Below are 18442 nucleotides of genomic sequence, written 5' to 3'. Positions count from 1 at the left end.
TATTTCATGTTTTAGTATATAGTTACCATTAGATTATCTTAAGTATTTAAGATATAAACACATAGCAATTATTTTATCTACAGATTAAACCATTAAGTACTTATTGTAAGCATGATTTTAAATAAAAATTATTATATATATATATAAAATATAATTTTGTTTTAATTGGGATTGTATTTTCGGGCTTTTAGGCGGGAGATTTAATTTTGTGTCCTTAAACTACCATATAAACTATAAAAGATAGTATTTTTACTATAAACACGGTAATATATTTTGATGAAGTTTGACTTACTAAAAACTACACAAAACTAGTAAATTTTTTGTGAACATAACAAGAGAATCTATACAATCAAGTCCAGGCTGACTTGGTAAATTTTATTTTTTGAGCGATAAAAAACTAAAAAAACGAGCTGTTTTTCTATGGATTTTGTTGTAGCTTTGCCAAAATAAGACTTACAGCGAAAAGAATGACTGTTCTGTGTAGCTGACAGCCTACACAATCGATTCCAGGAGGTTTTAGTAAATTTCATTTTTTGACCGATTTTCGCATTTTTGATAAGGGGTAACACTTGATTTTTTTCCAAATATGGCCCAAAATAAAATTTTTGAGCTGAGTATACCATTCGATTGGAAATTTAGTAACGAATTCAACGAGGTATGACATTCCAAGATCCGACCATTATTTCCAAGGGTTTTGATTAAAAAACTGAAAAATGTATGTGATTTTTCCAGATTTTGGCCAAAAGATTTTTCCTAAGGGGTACCCTCGTGATTTTTTGTGAAAATATATTTGTAAGATTTTTTTTCTGTGAATATCAATGGATTGGAAATTTTATAACGATTAGTTTGTAATCAAGTTGTGCTAAGCCGTTATCAAAGTTCCATACCATGGGTTGAGTCTGCACTAAGACTTCCCAGTTTAAAGCGATCACATCTAATCAGATGTCCTAATCAGTCATAATGTTGCGATTAGAACAATGTTGGCATCCAAAAGTTTGATCGCTTCTCATGATTTGATTGAAAAAGTAAAGAATATAAAATGGTTAATAGAATAGATCAATAAATTCATGCAGGCATTATTTCCAGATGAAGACGTGAACTGCATTGTTTTTTAATACGAGTTCCTTACCTTTTTAGCCCCTTACCAGCACTGGTGCGCCATATGATGCCGATAGATCGTGGCTAATCTATTGGCGCCATTCCGCGCCCACAACTGCCATCGCTAGTGTGTTTTCAGCGCCTTTTTTTGTCGTCTAAAAACAATTGAAGGATTTGCTGGGGAAAAGCGAGCCGCAGGACATAGTAGGACAACAGCAGAATGCCCGCCGGCATTGTGAAGACCCCGAGCAGCGCCAGGACGAAGGATGCCGCCGTGGCGAAGTCCGCGGAGAAGACGGCCAGCGGTGGCAAGAAATTCGTGCAGACGCGTCTGCCTTTCAAGTTGCTAACGCCAGGCGGTGGACCAGGGACCACTGCCTCCGCCTCCGCCCCATCATCCGCATCCTCCTCCGCCGCCGCCCCCGTCACTGTGATCCTGGACGACGATGAGCCCGCTCCCCGCAAGCGAAAGCTCTCGTACGGCGACGAGTCGCCACCGGAGGGCACCGGCTGCTCCGCGGGGCAACTGCGCCGTTCGAACAGCAAGGAGAACCTGGACGTGGGCAGCTCCATAGCCACCAAGAAGGTCAAGACCGCGGCCATGGATGTGGATTCCCTGGCGGAGGATGTCATCGAGCTGGTTGACGATGACGGCGAGGAGATGGCGGCAGAGAAAGAGAAGGAGGAAGATGTGGTGGTGGTGGAGGTCAAGGAGATCAAGCCGAAGCCCAAGAAGCCGGAGATGAAGAAAGCCTCTCCAGCGCCCATACAAATCAAGCTGCCATTGGTCGGCAAACGATCCAAGCGCAGGAAATCCCTGAAGAAGTCCGAGGAATCGGCGGATACTCCGGCCACGGATGCGGGCAAGACGGGCAGCGAGTCCAGCGATGATATAGAAGTTTTATCGGAGGAGCTGAACCCGCAAAAGAAGCAGAAAGTACAGAAGGCGGTCGATCAATCCCCAGAAAAGAGCGCCAAAGCCAAGAAACAGGAAGAGAAGGAGGAGAAGAAGTCCGAGAAGCAGGAGGAGCCCAAGGAGGCGGCAAAGAAAGCCAAGGAAGAACCCAAGACCGCAGAGCAGAACAAGAAGAACGATCAGTCCACGATAGATCTCTTTATGGCCAAAAAAGTGGAAACCAGCAAGAAAGAGAAGCCAGAGACAAAGGCAACAGAGAAGAGCAAGAAGAAAGAACAATCAGTCGCCGAGGATTCCAAGCCGAAAGAAACCCCCGAGAAGGAAACAGCCAAAACTATAGGAAAATCCAAGAAGGAGGAATCAAAACCAGCAAAAAATATCAAGAAAGATGAAACGAAAGCCGGCACAACAAAGTCGCAGAAAGAGAAAGAAGACGCACCTGTAAAGAACCAAAAAGAAGAGCTTGCTCCCGCAAAAAATCAAAAAGAAGAAACGAACGAGAAGATCGTTGTGCCAGCAAGTGCCAAAAATACCCAGAAAAAGGATGCGGCCAAGAAAGCTGAGACACAAACTGTAGAAAATGAGAAAGTCAGCAAGGCCCAAGAGAAAACCAAGAAAGAAGAGCCTTCGGCTCTCGACAAATCAGACAAGGATTCACCCGAAGCCGCCGAGATCTCGGTGATCCTCTCCAGCAGCGAAGGCGACAGCTCCAGCAGCGACCACGAGATGGATGTGGACACGGACACCCCGGCCGCAGGCAGAACCTCTGCGCAAAAGGACGGTCATCTGCTCAGGAAGAGTCTCCCGGAGGCCTCCGATGCCCCGAAGACGCTCACTCCCAAGCAGCAAAGACTCCTGGAGCGAAGGAAAAAGGTTCGCGAGGAGAAGGAGCAAAAACTGGCGGAGGAGCGGCGCCTGAAGCAGCAGGAGAAGGAGCAGCGCGAGCAGCAGAAGAAGCAGGAGCGCGACGAGAAAGAGCAGCAGCGGAAGCTGGAGAAGGACCAGAAGGAGCAGCTGAGAAAGACGGAGAAGGAGGAGAAGGAGCGCAAGCGGCAGGCGGAGGTGGACTCCAAGAACGAGGAGAAGCGCAAGCGCAACGAGGCCAAGGAGGAGGTGCAGCGCAAAAGGGACGAGGAGCGCCGCAAGAAGGAGCAGGAGCGCGAGGAGGCGGAGCAGAAGAAGAAGCGCGCCGCCGAGTCCTTCACCAAGTTCTTTGTGCCCAAGCAGCCCAAGGCCGGCGGCGGATCCAACAACACATCCTATCTGGAGCACGAGCAAAGCAGCTGCGACAGCTCCAAGGCCAGCAGTCAGACGCTGGCCTTCCGACCCTTCCAGATCAAGGACGACATGCTGCTGGCCCCGATCGTGCGCACCTCGATCGGCCAGGAGCAGCGCTCCCAGCTGGACGGTCTCTTTAGGCGCCGGGACGAGGACGATGAAGACGACGAGGAGGAGGACGAAGAAGAGGACATAGGGCGGAGGAAGCCTCCCAATCGGGCTCATCTCTACCTCAGCGAACTGAGCAGCGGGCGACGGGAGCCGCTGAAGATGCTGCGCGATGCCAGACTCCAAAGACGCACCAAGGACGAGGAGGACGAAGACGAGGTCCAAGTGATAGGTGGGTCTCTCCGTGATTTTATTCTTTTTTCACAACTGATCCGTTTGCACTGCCATCAACCCAGATGACCTCTCCACTGCAGGACTGCCTATCTTGGAGGAGCAGCCCAAGCTGCTGGCTAGGATGCGGGCCAAGTATCTGCAGTTTGCGGACAACCGAAGGCCGGCGTACTACGGCACCTGGCGCAAAAAGAGCGCCAGCATCTCCGCTCGTCGTCCACTGGCCCAGGATAAGGTGAGGATTACGCTCTCAAGCCCAAACATCTGACCACAAAAACCAATAACCTTCTTCCACAGCTGCACTTCGACTACGAACTGGACTCCGACTGCGAGTGGGAGGAGGAGGAGCCGGGCGAGTCGCTCAGCGCCAGCGAGGACGAGAAGGAGCGCGAGTCGGAGGAGGAGTCCGAGGAGGAGTACAACGAGTGGTACGTGCCGCACGGCCATCTCAGCGACGAGGAGCTGCAGAACGACGGCGACGAGGGGATGGACGACGGACACACGCGGGAGGCGCAGCAGGCCAAGCTGCAGGTGCTGCAGCAGGAGTTCGCCCAGGAGATGAAGAAGCAGACGAAGAAGATCAAGCCACGCCTGCTGGGCCCCGTTTGGCTGGACGAGAACGGCAACAAGTCGCAGCTGTTCCCGGCGATCTTCGCCCATACCATCGACATGTACGCCTGCTGGCAGCTGGAGCCGCTTAGTCTGGAACCTCCAGCCGAACCGGAGCGCGAGGATCAGCCGCCAGAGCAGCCCGTGCCGCTGCAGCTGGACGAGCGCCTCATGCAGCAGCTGGTGCGCCTGACCCACGGCAACCGGAACTCGAAGGCGTTCCTGATCAACGAGTATTTAGAGTACCTGAGAAACCACACGGCCGCCGAGTCCAATCAACCGCTGCTGCCCTCGAAGACGGTGGTGCGCGAGAAGTTCGACGAGCTGGCCAGCTGGAAGACCGTTGAGCTGGGCACACCCGATGTGGCCTCCAGTGCCAGCAGCGCCAAGAAGACCAAGAAACCGAAGAAGCGGCTCTGCTGGGTGGTGCCCGCCGAACTGCTGCAGAAGTACCAGCTGCCGGAGCTCCCGCTGCAGAATCAATGGGACTACACGCTGACGCCCAAGGTGAACGAGGGCGCGGATGCACCGCAGCACGAGCAGAGTCCGCCAGCGGACGCGGAGACCACCATCTCGCCCGTTGTGACAGCGCCTGCTAAAGCGGCTGCCACAACGCCCACCACTGGACAGACCACTCCGGCGAGTCAGGGCGCCAAGAAGCGGGCCACCCTGATCATGTCCGTGGCGAGGGACCAGCCGATTCACTCGGCCACCAAGAACAAGCTGATCAGCCAGTTTCTGCGACGCCAGAACGAGGCCAAGGAGAAGAAGCAGGAGAAGCCGCCGCCCGCCGTCAGCGAGGATGTGGTGATGCTCTCGGATTAGGCCTAAAATAAACTCTCAAAATAGTGTACTGCCCCTGGTTTTGTGGGTCTGCCTTCTAGTAGGCGTGTGGTCAAAGTATTCACACATTTTTTTTTCGGTAGATTCGCTAGTAAGTTGATTTAAATTTTTAATGTTCCGATGTACGTTTGACTTGTATGTCCTCCTCACCCCCATCCTCATCATCCTGCCCACCCGCATCCACCAACTCATCTGTAGATCTGTTAAGTGGTTCAGCGAAACAAGTACTCACAAACTGTAATTAACACGATACGTTTCGACTTTTTCAATGAACCATCTATACATATATAGTATATATGCAATAAAACATTATCTTGTAATCTTTTATTTGATGGCAATTTTGGGCTAAGAGTGGGATCTTTTCGGCAAGCCGTGCGGCACATATGTATGGCAAAGAGTTTGAAAGAGGCGAAATTTGGAGTACACATTTAAGTGTAATGACTAGGAAACTTGCAGTAATGATAATAAGGCATTAAGTTCTGGAAGACATGGGCAATAAATGAAAATTATATTTCAAAATATCTGGCACAACCTTGCCAGGGATGTCCCAAAATATACTACAACCATACAAATATTAAAATCGATCCTCGTAAAGCGGTTTACTACAAGAACATGCACAGGCAATTATTTCTCTAAATATATTAAATAAAAACATATATTTAATTTATTTTTAAAACTTGTTTGTTTATTCTTTTTGCCATTTTCGTTTTTTTTTTTTCATTAATTAAATTAATTATTAAATATACATTTAGTTAAGATTCCCGACAAAAAAATTACTGTGGCTGCATTATTTAAGTGAATGTGTGGTGTTTGGGTGTTGTCTTTAAAAACGTGGATGTGAAGGTGTGTGGTACAATTAGATCTGCAAGAGTTATCCCATCTACATTTATATACGATTATCCATTAATTATTGCTATTGTAATCGTTGTTTAATTGTTTACTGCTCCCGATATTGATTTACCGCTCGTCCCGCCCCATTTACCCTTCCCCGCCGAAAGTTCGCTTAGCTAACTAAAAGACCCGAGCATTGTGAGGAAATCTCAAGATAAAAAAGTGCGAGTAGAGGTTATTTTTGAAATAACCGGGTTGGTGGAGCGGCTTGTGTAAGGGGGGAGGGGGTTTCGATTTCGATTCCGGTTCCGGATCCGCTCACAATGCTGATTTACAAGACGCACATATAGATTTGTATATACACAAATATGTATCGTTATATTATATATAATAAGGCAAATATGACGAGGGTCAATGAAAAGTGGAATACACATTCTGCGGAGCTCCTTTTTTTTGAGGGGCAGTGCGTTTCAGTCGAGTAAGACCTATATACTCTATGCATTTCAAAGGTGAGCCCTATTATATGTTAAAAGTTATTAGAAATTTAGTGGTATCAGATAAGGCAGTTATTAAAGCAAGCAAGTTGGTCTTAAGTACAAAATATAAACCGAAAAGTGAGCGTTTCCATTTTAAAATTGCATTGCTATTACACCTATGAAACGCACTGCCCTAACGTATTTATGTATTGTCACAGAAACCAGTCATTAATGTGTGTGTATATTGTTTTGATTTAGTGTAAACAGCGAAAAAATCGTTAAGTACTTAGAAGTTAAGATCAAGTCATTTACAAAATCATTTGCATGTTTTCACAATTTAACATATGTCAAGTTTATGTTTTTTTTAGTATGCATGTATGTAGTTAGGGAAGGCCGATATAAAAAATCAAAAAACCTGGCTACAACAAAATGGAAAATTAATTTGAAACAATTTTGCCTGCAGCTTCCTTTGTTTTTTATAGAAACTATTAATTTGAAAACTTAAAAACCTCTCGAATTATTTTCTTTCCATTTGAAACAATCATATTTTTATACCCTACTAGGAATAGTTCCAAAATACCGTCCTTTTCATTTCTAACATGTAAATAAGTGCTTTGATTTCTAAATGAAATAGTTTACAATTGTTCAATCTATAAAATCGACCCAGCCTAAGGTGTGTGATAAGCGTTTTGTTGTCGTTAAAGTTTCCCTTTCTTCCTTTCCATGAAATTTTTTGGTCGTCTTGTCTTTTAAGTTTCCGCCACGCTTGCATCTTCCGCCCTTCCTCGGACTCAAGCTCATGCGTCCTCACCGGCATCGCCTGGGTGAGCCTCCTCCGGCTGGGACTCACTGCGTCAGGGCAGCAGGAGTGGGCGGAAGTAGGCGCGGCAGAAGATCGTCGATGCCGAGGGCGGCAGGTCCTGGTTGCGATAGTACATGTTGCACTCGCGCGGCGTCAGCTTGTCGAACACGGCCGCATAGTCGCGATGGAATGTGGCCAGGTCCACGTTGCCCCGTCCGATGGCGGTCAGGGCCAGGAAGAGGATGTCGCGGTAGAACGAGTGCGACCGCTCCACGCCGTTGCTCTTCAGCTTGTGCCGCTCGTTGGCCAAACGCTTCAGCGGAGTGGCAAAGTCGTTCACCCGGAGGGCCGAAATGATTTGCTGAATGACACTGCAGGGCAGAAAGGAATTCCCGAATTAAAATCAGCACTTTAGAGGGATGCCCCCGCCACTCGATCACTCACTTCTTGTTGATCTGCGCCTGGTCGGTGAGCAGCGCCTTGATGAGCGGACTCGTCGGCTGGGTCTCCCGGTACAGGATGTACATCGGCGAACCACTGGTCTCGCTGTGCAGGCTGAGATTGTCCCACAGGCACTGGATATGCACCGTCTTTACCTTGCTCAGCGGGTCAATGTGCTCCTTGTCACTCTGCATATTGGAAATTAAAAGAAAAAGAGTGATTAGTCTAATTACAAAATTAATATGGAAAATAAAATAATAATTTGATGAATGTATTGATTTTAAAAAGCACTATTTTTAAGGTTGAAGCTTAAAGTAGTCATCAAGAATCCCTCATGTTGAAGAAGTTAATATATAGTTCTTTTAATCATTCACTTACCGGCACGGGCAGACAGAGCTCGGGCAGGTGCGTCTTGCTCTCGATGCGCTCCATCAGCCAGAGCAGGTTCCAGTAGATGATCGGGTGCTCCTCGACGAACTCCGGCTTGATCAGCGCGATGTCGCCGTCCTGGGTGAGTATGTTCTCCAGCTCCTTGCGCAGCACCAGCGGATTCAGATACGGCACGGTCAGGCTGGACTTGTGGCTAGTGCCATTGGCTGGCTGCTCCTTGCCCTCCTCCGGCTGATCCGGCCTATCCGACTGACTGGACTCCTCCGCCTGCCGCTCGATCTGGACGCTGAGGAAGGGCACGGTGAGCTTGTTGCAGGCGTGGCAGGTGGTGTTCAGGTTGGAGTCCTCCGCCGTCCAGCCACTCATGATCTCCTCGTCGTAGACGAGCACCGAGCAGTTGTGGCACTGCGAGCAGGTCGTCAGCTGGATCAGCACGTCGCAGTCGCGATCGGCGGCGCTCTGGGGGATTGAAGGGTAACCGTGAGTAGGCATGCGCTAGTGTGCTATTGTAGTGATAGAGACACTCACCTCGCCGATGAGACTGTACAGGTTGTCGGGCAGAGCGGGAAAGGCGTGCATGTGCAGGGCGCCGGTGGAACTGTTCTCGCCCAGCGGCACCAGGTTGTTGTAGCTGGACTTGCGCGACTCACTGAGCCTGCCCCACGGGTCCAGGTCACTCGAGACGCGCCGCAACTTGCCCTCCTCGTGGACGGCGGCATCGTGCTCCTCCTGCTCTGGATTGTGGTGCTGGTGGTGCGGATGGTGATGCGGATGGTGCAGACCGTGCGGATGGTGCCCGTTGTTCGTCTTCGTCGGCGTCGAGTTGGCCGAGATCACGCCCTTGATCTCGTCGAACTTCTTGGTCAGCGAACTGGCCGCCGACTTGATGCTGCTCAGGCTTCCCTGGATCAACTCGTTCGACTTCTTGCCCGTCAAGCTGGGACTGTGTTGTACAAATATCATGAATTAGTCGGCTTATTATGAACTGCACATTTAATAGATCTACAACGAAACAAGAATGATGTGGAGCCAGCAGCAGCTGATTTATGGGGAGACTTATTGGCGGATTTTGTTAAAAACAAAGGTTTATTTCAAGTTTTTTACAGAACTAGTGCATAACCGGCTTTAATTAAAATGTATTTTTTTATTAAATATATGTTAAATATGACTTCGGAAACAAAAGATATATTAATATACTCCATTTATATAATGTGATAATAAAGTAGAAATCTTTCTATAGTGTTATTTTTGTTTTTAAATATTATAATTATTATAAATCGGATAAGAGTATTCTGAACAGACTTTTTCAGTCGTTTTTAACTATCTAAGATCCAGGAAATCAACTGCTGGTGGTGCTGCTATATATGGTGGTGCGGTGCTTGTGGATGGCCGTCGTTAGTTTGATTTATTCGAGTTAGTGTGGATGCTATGCGTGGCTTTTGTCAAACCTTGAATTGCCCGCCACCAACAAAGTTTTTAAAGGGGACTTTAACTGTAACTATAACTTTAACCGTAACCATAAGCGTAACCATAACCGTAACCATAACCGTAACCATAACCATAACCAAAACCAAAGGCGAAACTCTGTGGAACAGCATTTCGGGGTGTAGAACTAATGTGGAACACAAAACGAAATCAAGAGGTTAGGTCGCAGTTGTGGGTGTTTTTCTTGTGACACTGTGTGTTAGTTGCCGCTATCCACTAATATAATACATAAAATAAATAGTCGTGTTTAAAATAACATAAATATAAGCATGTTGCTAGAATGCGAAGAAAAAAGTACTTTCTTTGAGATATTACTAACATTTAGTCTATAGATCATAAGCACTACCAAAAGTGGAGGCATTGAATTAAAAAAATTTTTTGTGTTAATTGGTGAGTAAGCTTTATAAGAAAACTATTTTTTATAAATAAATTAGTTCTCAACAAAGCTCTATAAAAATATAGAGTTCTGTTATGTCTATATTGCATGTAAATTTGCACCTTTTCAAAAATTAATGATGTCTGTGTGGAACTCATATGGTGTGTATTAATATAATTAATATTCATAAGTGGGATAAGGTGAACAACAAAACACACTTTAAAATTGAATCAGTACAATGTTGAAGCAGAATTTAAATTCGAAAATAAAACATAAAAATGTATATGAAACATGTTACTATCATATTATTGACCCAAAAACCATTTTAAACACTTCCTTCACCTAGGAAACAGAAATTAGTCTTTGAATGCCAGGTGGATCTTGTGGAAAGCAGCACAACACACAATTGGGTGTAGTTTCGGGTATGTGTGTCTAGAAGATCTCTAAGAAAGGTCTCCACTTACCTTATGCTCGATATATTTTCTATAATATTGGCGGGCAATTTCAAGTCTTTCTTAAGGGACAATCGTGCGGGTGAATAACGTCTAAGATATAATTATATATATATATATGTAAATAAATCATAAAACAAATGTGGCACCAAAACGAGTTTGATTGAGAGGATTAAGAGAGGTAGATACAGAGAGAGAAATATACAGGGCTGTTCCAGATTTGCAGATCATTTGGTTGAATTCGAATAATTGATTTTGATTTATATCCCTAATAAATTAACTACAAATGTCTGCATTATTTGTAATGCAGATTTAAACTTCTTACTTTGTAAGTATAGTTTTGACCAGCAAATGATGTGCAAACGGGAAAAGACCGAAAAGGTAAAGTTAACCAAAAAAAAGGGATAAATAATCCGCTTGCTTTAGTGAGTGGACGTGGAATGCTTGTGGAACTGTGTGTTCAGATGAATCAAAGGGAGACACAAAGTATGGGAAACGGAGGAGGATGGACTGTGGAACGCCGGAGTTACCCGAACGTGAACTTCAGCGAGGATCCGATATTGGCCAGGCTGTTGGTCACCCCGCTGCTGGCCACCGGCATCGTCTCCGAGCGGTGCATGCTCTTCCCGATCTGCGTCGACTCGTCGAAGGTGGCGCTCCTCGGGCCTCGGAACAGGATCGGCTTGTCGCTGTATATGCTGCTGTCGATCTGCGACTGCGACTGCTGCTGCTCCTGCTGCGCATGCTGCGGGGGCGTAGCACTGGCGGCGGACTCCTCCTCGTTCAAGGCGCCCAGCGGATCGTTCTGGGTCACGGGCGTGCGTGGCGAGATTCTGGGTAGTGCAAAACGTGGCATTATTACTTCCAATTCGAATCGATGGTCTATTAAATATTGGTTCTAAGCATTCGGAAACTCACTTGGTTGGACTCTGCACGCGCTGTCGTGCCCGCTGGGCGGCCACATGCTCGTCGACCTCGTCCTCGTCCTCCTCGTCCGCCTCGTAGTCCCCACCGCCGGCGTATTCCAGCTCATCGGCGCCCGCCTCCAGTTGTTTTTGCGGCGTGCTCGGCGACCCGGCCGTGTACTCATCGTCGTCCTCATCCTCGTCATCGTCATCGCCGCCGCCAATGCTCATGATCTGCTTGCGCGGCTGCTGCTGCTGGAGTGCCTTGGCCAGGATCTCGGTGTCGCCGCCATACGTGGGCGTGTTCGGGGCACTGCGCTCGCCGGGGATGAGCAGTCCGGCGCTGTTCACCACGTTCTCCATGGCCTCGTTGTTGCCGCCCGTCACCGTCTGCCGCACAATGCTGCCCAGCTTGCTCCTCAGCCGATCGAAGGCGCCAAAGTCGAGCAGCCCGTGGCCACCGCCATCGCCGGAGGAGGAGGCCAGGCTGGTGCGCGACTGGCCATCCACCGTCTCCAGGGTGCTGAGGTTCTGGTCCTGCGAGGCGCTCAGCGACTTGTTCACCTTGGAGGCGGCCCTCTGCTTGCCAGCCCGGCGGAACTGCGCCGCTCCCAGCACCACGTTCTTGATGCGGTTCCAGCGGATCTGGCTCAGCGTGGTGCTGTCGCTCGGCCACTGGGACTCGAGGACGCAGCGGTTGTAGAAGCCGTAGGTGAGCGCATTGGCCTGCACGCCCGAGCGCTTCATCAGGTAGTGCAGGCGGACGGCCAGCACCGGCAGGTTGTGAATGCCGCACAGCTGCATCATGATCCTGTAGCAGAACTCGTCGCAGGTGATCTTCAGGCGACTGGCCCGCACCAGGACATCGTAGGCGGCGCGCAGGATCTCCGGCTCCTTGCCGGCATTCCGCGTTTCCAGCACCATCGAGGGCAGGATGAGGAAGTACAGCGAGTAGCAGGTGGCCAGCAGGTACTTGGACCACGCCTCCGGATGCTGCTGACACCGGCTTGCCATCTTCTGGGATAGCTTGATCTCATGCTTGGTGCGCCGGGCAATGGGCGATCCCGGCGAGAGCGAGGCGTTCAGCTGCAGCTGCAGGAACTTCGAGGTGGCCGTCTTCTTCGTGCCCTGCAGCAGCTCCGGCTGCAGCGTAAAGTTCTCATAGTTGTAGGCCAATCCGGCTGCCCCGGCTCCCCGCCGCCCGCCGGAGTCACGCTGTCCGGCGGAAAGATGTACTTGGTGCGCTCGCTATTCTGGCCCGTGTCCCAGTCCACCAAATGCAGCTGAGCGGGCGTCTCGTCGTAGTTGGCCACCTTTTCCGCACACTCGTCGAAGAAACTCAGGCCATGGTCGCCGTCGGACACGAAGGAGCGCTCTTCGATGAACCGGATGAACATCTGGGTCTTCATCATCAGCTCGAAGAACTTCTGATGCGGCTGTTTTGCGGTGAGAAAACAGTAATTAGTTTAAATTATAAAATGCCACTCCTGAGAATTGTTGGGATTTGAGTGAGTTAATAATAGCACTACTAATCTTTTAATTCTATTATATTTCGTAGGTATCCCTTACCTTATCGCGCGATCGCAGAAAGGCCTTCAGCTGGAAGAGGGCACTGGGATCGGTGGCTCCCACCGAGGGCGCCTTGGAAATGGGCACCAGAAAGTCCCTGTAGCCGCGCAGGATGCGGGCCATGAAGAGCAGGAAGGCCTCCTGAATGCGCTGCTCCAGCACCAGCTCCCGCTTTCGCTTCCGAATGTCGCGGTCCAAACTGTTCGTGGAGTCATAGCTGATGGGCTTGGCGTTCTCCAGATCGGTGAGCGTCTTTTGAAGCAGGCGGGCTGCTCGTTTCGGGAGCAGCTTGGGCGTCAAGTGGCGCTGCGATTCGCACAACTGCAAGATAAAGTTTTTATCAGATATGTCATGCAAATTGATTATTTATGGGCCCCTTGAGAAGCCCAATTATAAAAGGTGTCCCCAAACTTACGCTTATGTTGTTGGTGTCCAGATCGATGCAGGTGACATCCGTGGGCGGCTCGTACAGATCGAAGAAGCGCGAGTCCACGCCAATCAGATAGGGCAATGGGGCATGCAGCACCTCCGCCAATCCCAGTGGACAGAGTGGGATGTACGGACACTGCCACTTGAAGGGGAACAGCAGGGAGACGATGGCCTCGGCCACAGCAGTCAACGTGGCAGGTCTGCGAGGGAAATAATACACATTATAAGGAAATCATTTGAGGTTATTAAAGAACACCAACCTGAGTGAGTGGATGAGTATCTTCTGTTCGGTGAGGGCCAGCAGCAGCACATGCAGACAGTTGTCGGTGCCCAGATTCTGGAGCAGCATGTGGAAGCCGGCGCCACTTCGCGGCAGCGGGGAATCCTCCGGCTGCGTGAGCAGGATGCGATCATTGGACTCGCTGGATAATTGCAAGTGGATACTGGGCGCCGGGAACGGCACCTCGTCCAGCAGCTGAGTGATGTAGCGCTCCACGGGAATGGGGATATTAACACCATACAACACCATGCGCTGGAAAAAATAGTGGGTGGGTTTAAGATCAGTTCGGGCAGACGCAAAGAGGAGTGACCAAACTCACATGGAGGTACTTCAGCCACTTGTCGAAGGTGTCGCCGAAGGGATGGTGCGACAGCAGGCAAATGGCCTTGATCATGTGGAGCGAGTGCTGGCCGCCGAGCTCCTCGTTCCAACCGAGCAGCTCCTTCTGCTCCGCCGACAACTGCGACTCACTGAAAGGATGGTTGATAAGTGCATTTATTCTTACAAATACTTGCTGGCAACCTACTCGTAGTCCTCGTAGAAAGTCAACGCGGATCCGTACACCTTGTAGGTGCCATCGTTAACCGTCAGCACAAAAGTGCTGAACACCGGACTGATGGGCTTCCGCTTCTCAGCTCCATTGACGTGGGGCCAGGCCTCCAGAGAAGCGCCCATTGGCAGGCAGAAGAGCGGCACACTCGGACAAAGATTCAGCGGGAAGTCGGTGTGGTCGACGGTGGGGTAGCGCAGCAGGATCTCCGGCTTGTAGCTGATGTGCCTCGGCCGGTACATGGATTTCTTGTAGCAGAGGTAGACGTCGCTGCCCACGTATCCCTTGTTCAGGGTCTTGTAGATCAGGCAGAAGGCGTGCGGAGCCCGCTCGCCCCTGCTCTGCACGATGACGCACAGCTCGGTGACCACCAGCTCGTTGCAGGGCATGTCCGCCCGGGCACGGCGGTACGTGAGGAACGTCTTGGCCGTCGAGTTGTTAACGTTGGCCACCCGGCCGCCAGGCGTCTCCGCAACGATCTCCGCATCCGACATGATACGCTCGTGGCCATCGTACAGCACTCCTGCAAACGGACAGTCAGATTAATTTAAAAACGCGCAAATAAATATGTGAAAATGGGAATATCCCTTCCTGCTAGAAACACCCAATCCTACTACTTTTAAATAAACCATTAAACTAAAAACTAAAGTGAGTTATTCTGCGTAATACAAAAAATGTAACGATTTAAATAAACTGCAGGTTATTGACATTATCACGAGTCGCGTCGCAGTTACTACATACATTAAAGTTGACTTTCGTTATCAAGAAAACTAACAGAGCTTTCCTTTGATTCATGGAATCCAATCCAAACATTTGTAAGTTTCCAGAAAAAAACAAGGAAAGTTGCAACATAAGTCTAGAATTTTACATTAATTATTTCAATATCGGTTTGGTCATAAAACATTTTTTAAGCCCTAGTCATTATTTCCTGCTAGTTATTTTCAAGTTTTCAGATTAACTAAGTGGAGAATTCAGATTTGCCAAGATTATTACTTCCCAGAAATATATTTTGTTAATTAAGAAAATGTTATCAGCGTGGCAGTAAATGAATATATAAATGCTGATAATAGTATTATTAAAAAACGTTTTAAGAATATGTTATAGTAGCAAAATCTCAAACCATTCTGTGACACCGAGAGATTGGTTAAGACTTTTTTGGACCGAATATTAATAGACATTTCTGGGACACCCCCTACTTTAATTGGGACAGCCTATTTGTTGGGTTGCCCACCTTCATTTGCTCATACGCACAAACAAATATTGAATTATAAAACAATTTGCAATGGTCATAAACCGCGATAAGAGCTCAATTAGAAGGAAGGGGATGCCAGAAATCAGCCACTTCCGTTGGGACATCGTCACTGGGTCACCCACCTATGTCCACCAGTGGGGGGCGGTCCTTGCCGCGCCGGAAGTAGATGTAGCAGTCGGTGGTGCGGACCGATCCGTGGTTGAGGTTTGCCTGCAGACCCGTGGGCGTGTGAGAGAGGAGCTCGTATCCGTCGGGAATCTCCTCGCCGAGCAGCGGGAAGTAGACACCGATGTCGGTGATCGGCTCGATGGTGCTGGCCGCCCGCAATCTTCCCGAGTCGTTGAAGCTGTTCTCCTGCAGCAGCTGCGGATGCTCCGGCATTCCGGCCACCACAAAGTAGTCGGCGATGCGCTTCTCCTCCATGGCGACGCCGTTTCCTCTGGAAGCAAAGACAGCAAAAGACCCGGGTTGAGTGGTTAATTCTTGGGCCTGGCGGCACTTGCAGGGCAGATAAGATAAGAGACTGACAGCCCGGCCACAGTGGACACTAGTTGGTGCTGCTCCCGATCCCATATTAATTCATATTTTTTAGTTATCTACATTCGGGGGCAAAGTCAGCGGGATTTCCGCAGACAGACTCGATAAGTGACAAAAGTAATTAGGTTAACAAAATTAAGAAGTCATCTAATACGGAATCTTTTGTTTACGATCCAACTTTTGGCAAGTGGGCTAAAAATTTGACATTTAAAAGCTGAGGAGCACTTAAGAACCAAGAATTTTTAATAAAAATATGCCTTTTGACATAGCTTATTATAGAAATAAAATATAAGAACGCTAAAATTTACTATTCTTAGTTTTTAATATGAACAAATTATTAATTTATGTTTCTGTAAATACTTAATTAAAAATGGTTTAAAAAAATACTATTTTCATAGTATATTTAATTAAAACGTTTAAGATTATTATGATATCGAATTAAAATGTTTTTTTTATCTATGATAAATGTTAAATTGATTATTATTGATACCGAATCAATTATGCTTTCAGTGTGTTATTCAAAGATAAAAGCCCAATAAATCATAGTGATTTCTGGGTGACCCACTGCCGTTTTTTTTAGACCTCCTTCCGGTGACCCCAGCGAGGGTTCACCGTATCTTTTCCGCGTGGCGCAAAATTCTTTGTTTACATTGCCCGATGATAAACTTGGATTCGTATTGGATCGCATGCATTAGCTGCGACTCCGATTGGACTTTGAATGCTTCGAATTTCAAATTTTTATGCTCCATAAAAGCAGCTACAACAAATGGAGCTGGGGAAACAAGTTCCGCTCGATGATTCAACTTCCTCCGCTTCCGTTTTGCAGAACAACAACAACAACAGTCACTTTTTGTTTGTGTTGATTGCTGATGCGTTGTTTTTGTTTACAGGGGTCCAATTGGAATGGGGACGGGGTACATGGGCGTGGGGAGATAGAGGGGTTTACTTACTGCACTCCCGTTTGATGTCCTCGAAGAGGGCGGGGGGCGGAGGGGGCGTGGCGACTTGGGCAACCTTCAGTTGCTTTTGTTGTTTGCCTTGGACTGCAATTGTCGCTTTTCCTTCGCTTTTCTTCTTCACACTGCGTTAATTTCCACACACCAACACACACACACACACAGTTGGACTACTTGAGAGTTTTCCTTTACATCATTTTCGCAGGGTTTTCCTGTTGAACTATTTAGCTGGACCACCAGACCCGATTAAAGCGCGCACAATTCGTTAACGAATTTTAGCAAAATTAACCTACGTAAATACGTGTGGAGTGCAGTGGACAAAAAAGTAAAATAATGTTCATTTAACTGGCCTGTGTGTGCGCGACTCTGTGTGACTGGCAAAATTGGCAATCGCCTGCACGCGCGTTTCGCGAGCTATAATTATTGGCAAATACAAAAAACACAGGCACGCAACGACAGAAATATAACTATTATTAAAAACTTATTGGCCTTTGCCTTAGGCCTTTTTTGCAATGTTACCAGAGGCCACTCGAAAAAATCCGTTATTTTTTCCAGTGCTACCAGATGGCGCTCGAGAAAATCGGTTTTTTTGTCATCGATTGATAACGTGCGATAGCGATTAAGTGTTAGTGACGATGATGACTTTCGTAATACGCAATAGCAAAATTGTTTGTTTGCGCGCCCAATTTAAAATTTGAATGTTAAATATAAATACCTTTTAAGGAACGTAGAAATATGTGAATGAATTTTAAAGATTATTATATTTCAGTGTAATACGTAAAAATATGTAATTCACAAATCAAAACATTTGTTAATGGAGAAAAATGTAGTTTCATTGGCGAGCGGAGCGACCTGGACCTGCGCATTTCAGTGTAATTGTTATATATGTAGACTCTTAAAAATGCAAATAAACTTGTTACACGACTACCGCACGTAGTTTAACTAAAATAACAAATGAGAAAGAAACTCCTTAATTCTTTGGTTTAATCACAGGACTAATCCTGCAGGCGGTAGCAGTCGGAGGCGATCTTCCACTTGTCATTCACGGCGGTCACGATGAAGGTTTGCTGGAAGTTGCGGCGCCGGTCGTCACCGAACTGCACGTTGCCTCCGGCCAGGATTATGTAGGTGATCATGGAGCCCACGGCGGGATCGAAAATGGGCTGGGCATCCAATGTGGTGTTGTAGTGTCTGGACGGGGGCAGATCCAGGAAGTGGCGCTCGATCACCTCGCGTCCGCAGGCCCCGTTCCCATTCCAGCTGAGGGTGGCATTTTCGAGGTACAGGCGACCCACTTGCTGTGGACGGATCCAATTTCCAATTGAAAACGTCGGCATTCCGCAGAATTCTCAACTTACTTGGCGTCGATTGTCGATGGAGGCGTAGTAGAGCCGCGCAAAGTCCTCCGCCGTGTGGGCGCAGCTCTCGACCTTCCTCTTGAGTTCCTGTGGGCCCTTGTGGTTCGCTTATATTGCTTAAATATTTAATATTCATTATAACTTACGCTATTCATTGTTGTATTTCGCGCAGTATTTCCAGTGTGACCAAACTGCCGTTCGAAAATAATCGCCCCGAAGTTTTCGAAGCTTGAATTTGCCTTCGATAAACTTACCACAACAGATGTGTCA

At 47.8% G+C, this 18442-nt stretch overlaps 3 protein-coding genes across 3 annotated transcripts; 1 reads left to right on the top strand and 2 right to left on the bottom strand.

The window, feature by feature from the left end:
- Window positions 1–1213: 1213 nt before the first annotated feature.
- Window positions 1214–5410, top strand: LOC108047120 (chromatin assembly factor 1 subunit A-B). Its single transcript, XM_017127202.1, has 3 exons — window positions 1214–3632; window positions 3697–3866; window positions 3929–5410. Exons 1-3 carry the CDS (start codon window positions 1319–1321, stop codon window positions 5063–5065), a joined length of 3621 nt encoding a protein of 1206 aa, XP_016982691.1. The 5' UTR covers window positions 1214–1318; the 3' UTR covers window positions 5066–5410.
- A 606-nt stretch (window positions 5411–6016) lies between these two features.
- LOC108047109 (DENN domain-containing protein Crag) lies at window positions 6017–17366 on the bottom strand. The gene is given in 15 exon segments (XM_017127180.2): window positions 6017–7563; window positions 7637–7821; window positions 8012–8482; window positions 8552–8966; window positions 10349–10429; window positions 10867–11169; window positions 11255–12437; window positions 12440–12677; window positions 12811–13131; window positions 13226–13439; window positions 13500–13771; window positions 13839–13989; window positions 14046–14592; window positions 15444–15760; window positions 16809–17366. Coding segments are annotated over 14 exon segments (5001 nt in total). The 5' UTR covers window positions 15745–15760; window positions 16809–17366; the 3' UTR covers window positions 6017–7244.
- A 190-nt stretch (window positions 17367–17556) lies between these two features.
- On the bottom strand, window positions 17557–18430 carry LOC108047112 (NTF2-related export protein-like). The gene is made up of 3 exons (XM_017127183.2): window positions 18319–18430; window positions 18173–18259; window positions 17557–18112 (listed from the first exon to the last, which is right to left on the bottom strand). Exons 1-3 carry the CDS (start codon window positions 18325–18327, stop codon window positions 17810–17812), a joined length of 399 nt encoding a protein of 132 aa, XP_016982672.1. The 5' UTR covers window positions 18328–18430; the 3' UTR covers window positions 17557–17809.
- Between the last annotated feature and the right edge of the window lie 12 nt (window positions 18431–18442).

This window comes from Drosophila rhopaloa, unplaced genomic scaffold (genome assembly GCF_018152115.1).
Source record: "Drosophila rhopaloa isolate 14029-0021.01 unplaced genomic scaffold, ASM1815211v1 contig_3, whole genome shotgun sequence".
Taxonomy (NCBI): Eukaryota; Metazoa; Arthropoda; class Insecta; order Diptera; family Drosophilidae; genus Drosophila; species Drosophila rhopaloa.
The sequence above is the reverse complement of the archived record's forward strand: the minus strand, read 5'-3'. Positions and strand labels throughout refer to the sequence as shown.

What these genes read in the sequence shown, in the direction of transcription:
- LOC108047112 (XM_017127183.2), bottom strand. An exon ending in CCATCGACAATCGACGCCAA is followed by an intron (nt 18,113 to 18,172) that starts GTAAGTTGAGAA and finishes ATCCGTCCACAG; the next exon opens with CAAGTGGGTCGCCTGTACCT.
- LOC108047120 (XM_017127202.1), top strand. Translation starts at nt 1,319, where the DNA reads ATGCCCGCCGGCATTGTGAAGACCCCGAGCAGCGCCAGGACGAAGGAT. An exon ending in AGACGAGGTCCAAGTGATAG is followed by an intron (nt 3,633 to 3,696) that starts GTGGGTCTCTCC and finishes CCATCAACCCAG; the next exon opens with ATGACCTCTCCACTGCAGGA. An exon ending in GTCCACTGGCCCAGGATAAG is followed by an intron (nt 3,867 to 3,928) that starts GTGAGGATTACG and finishes CTTCTTCCACAG; the next exon opens with CTGCACTTCGACTACGAACT.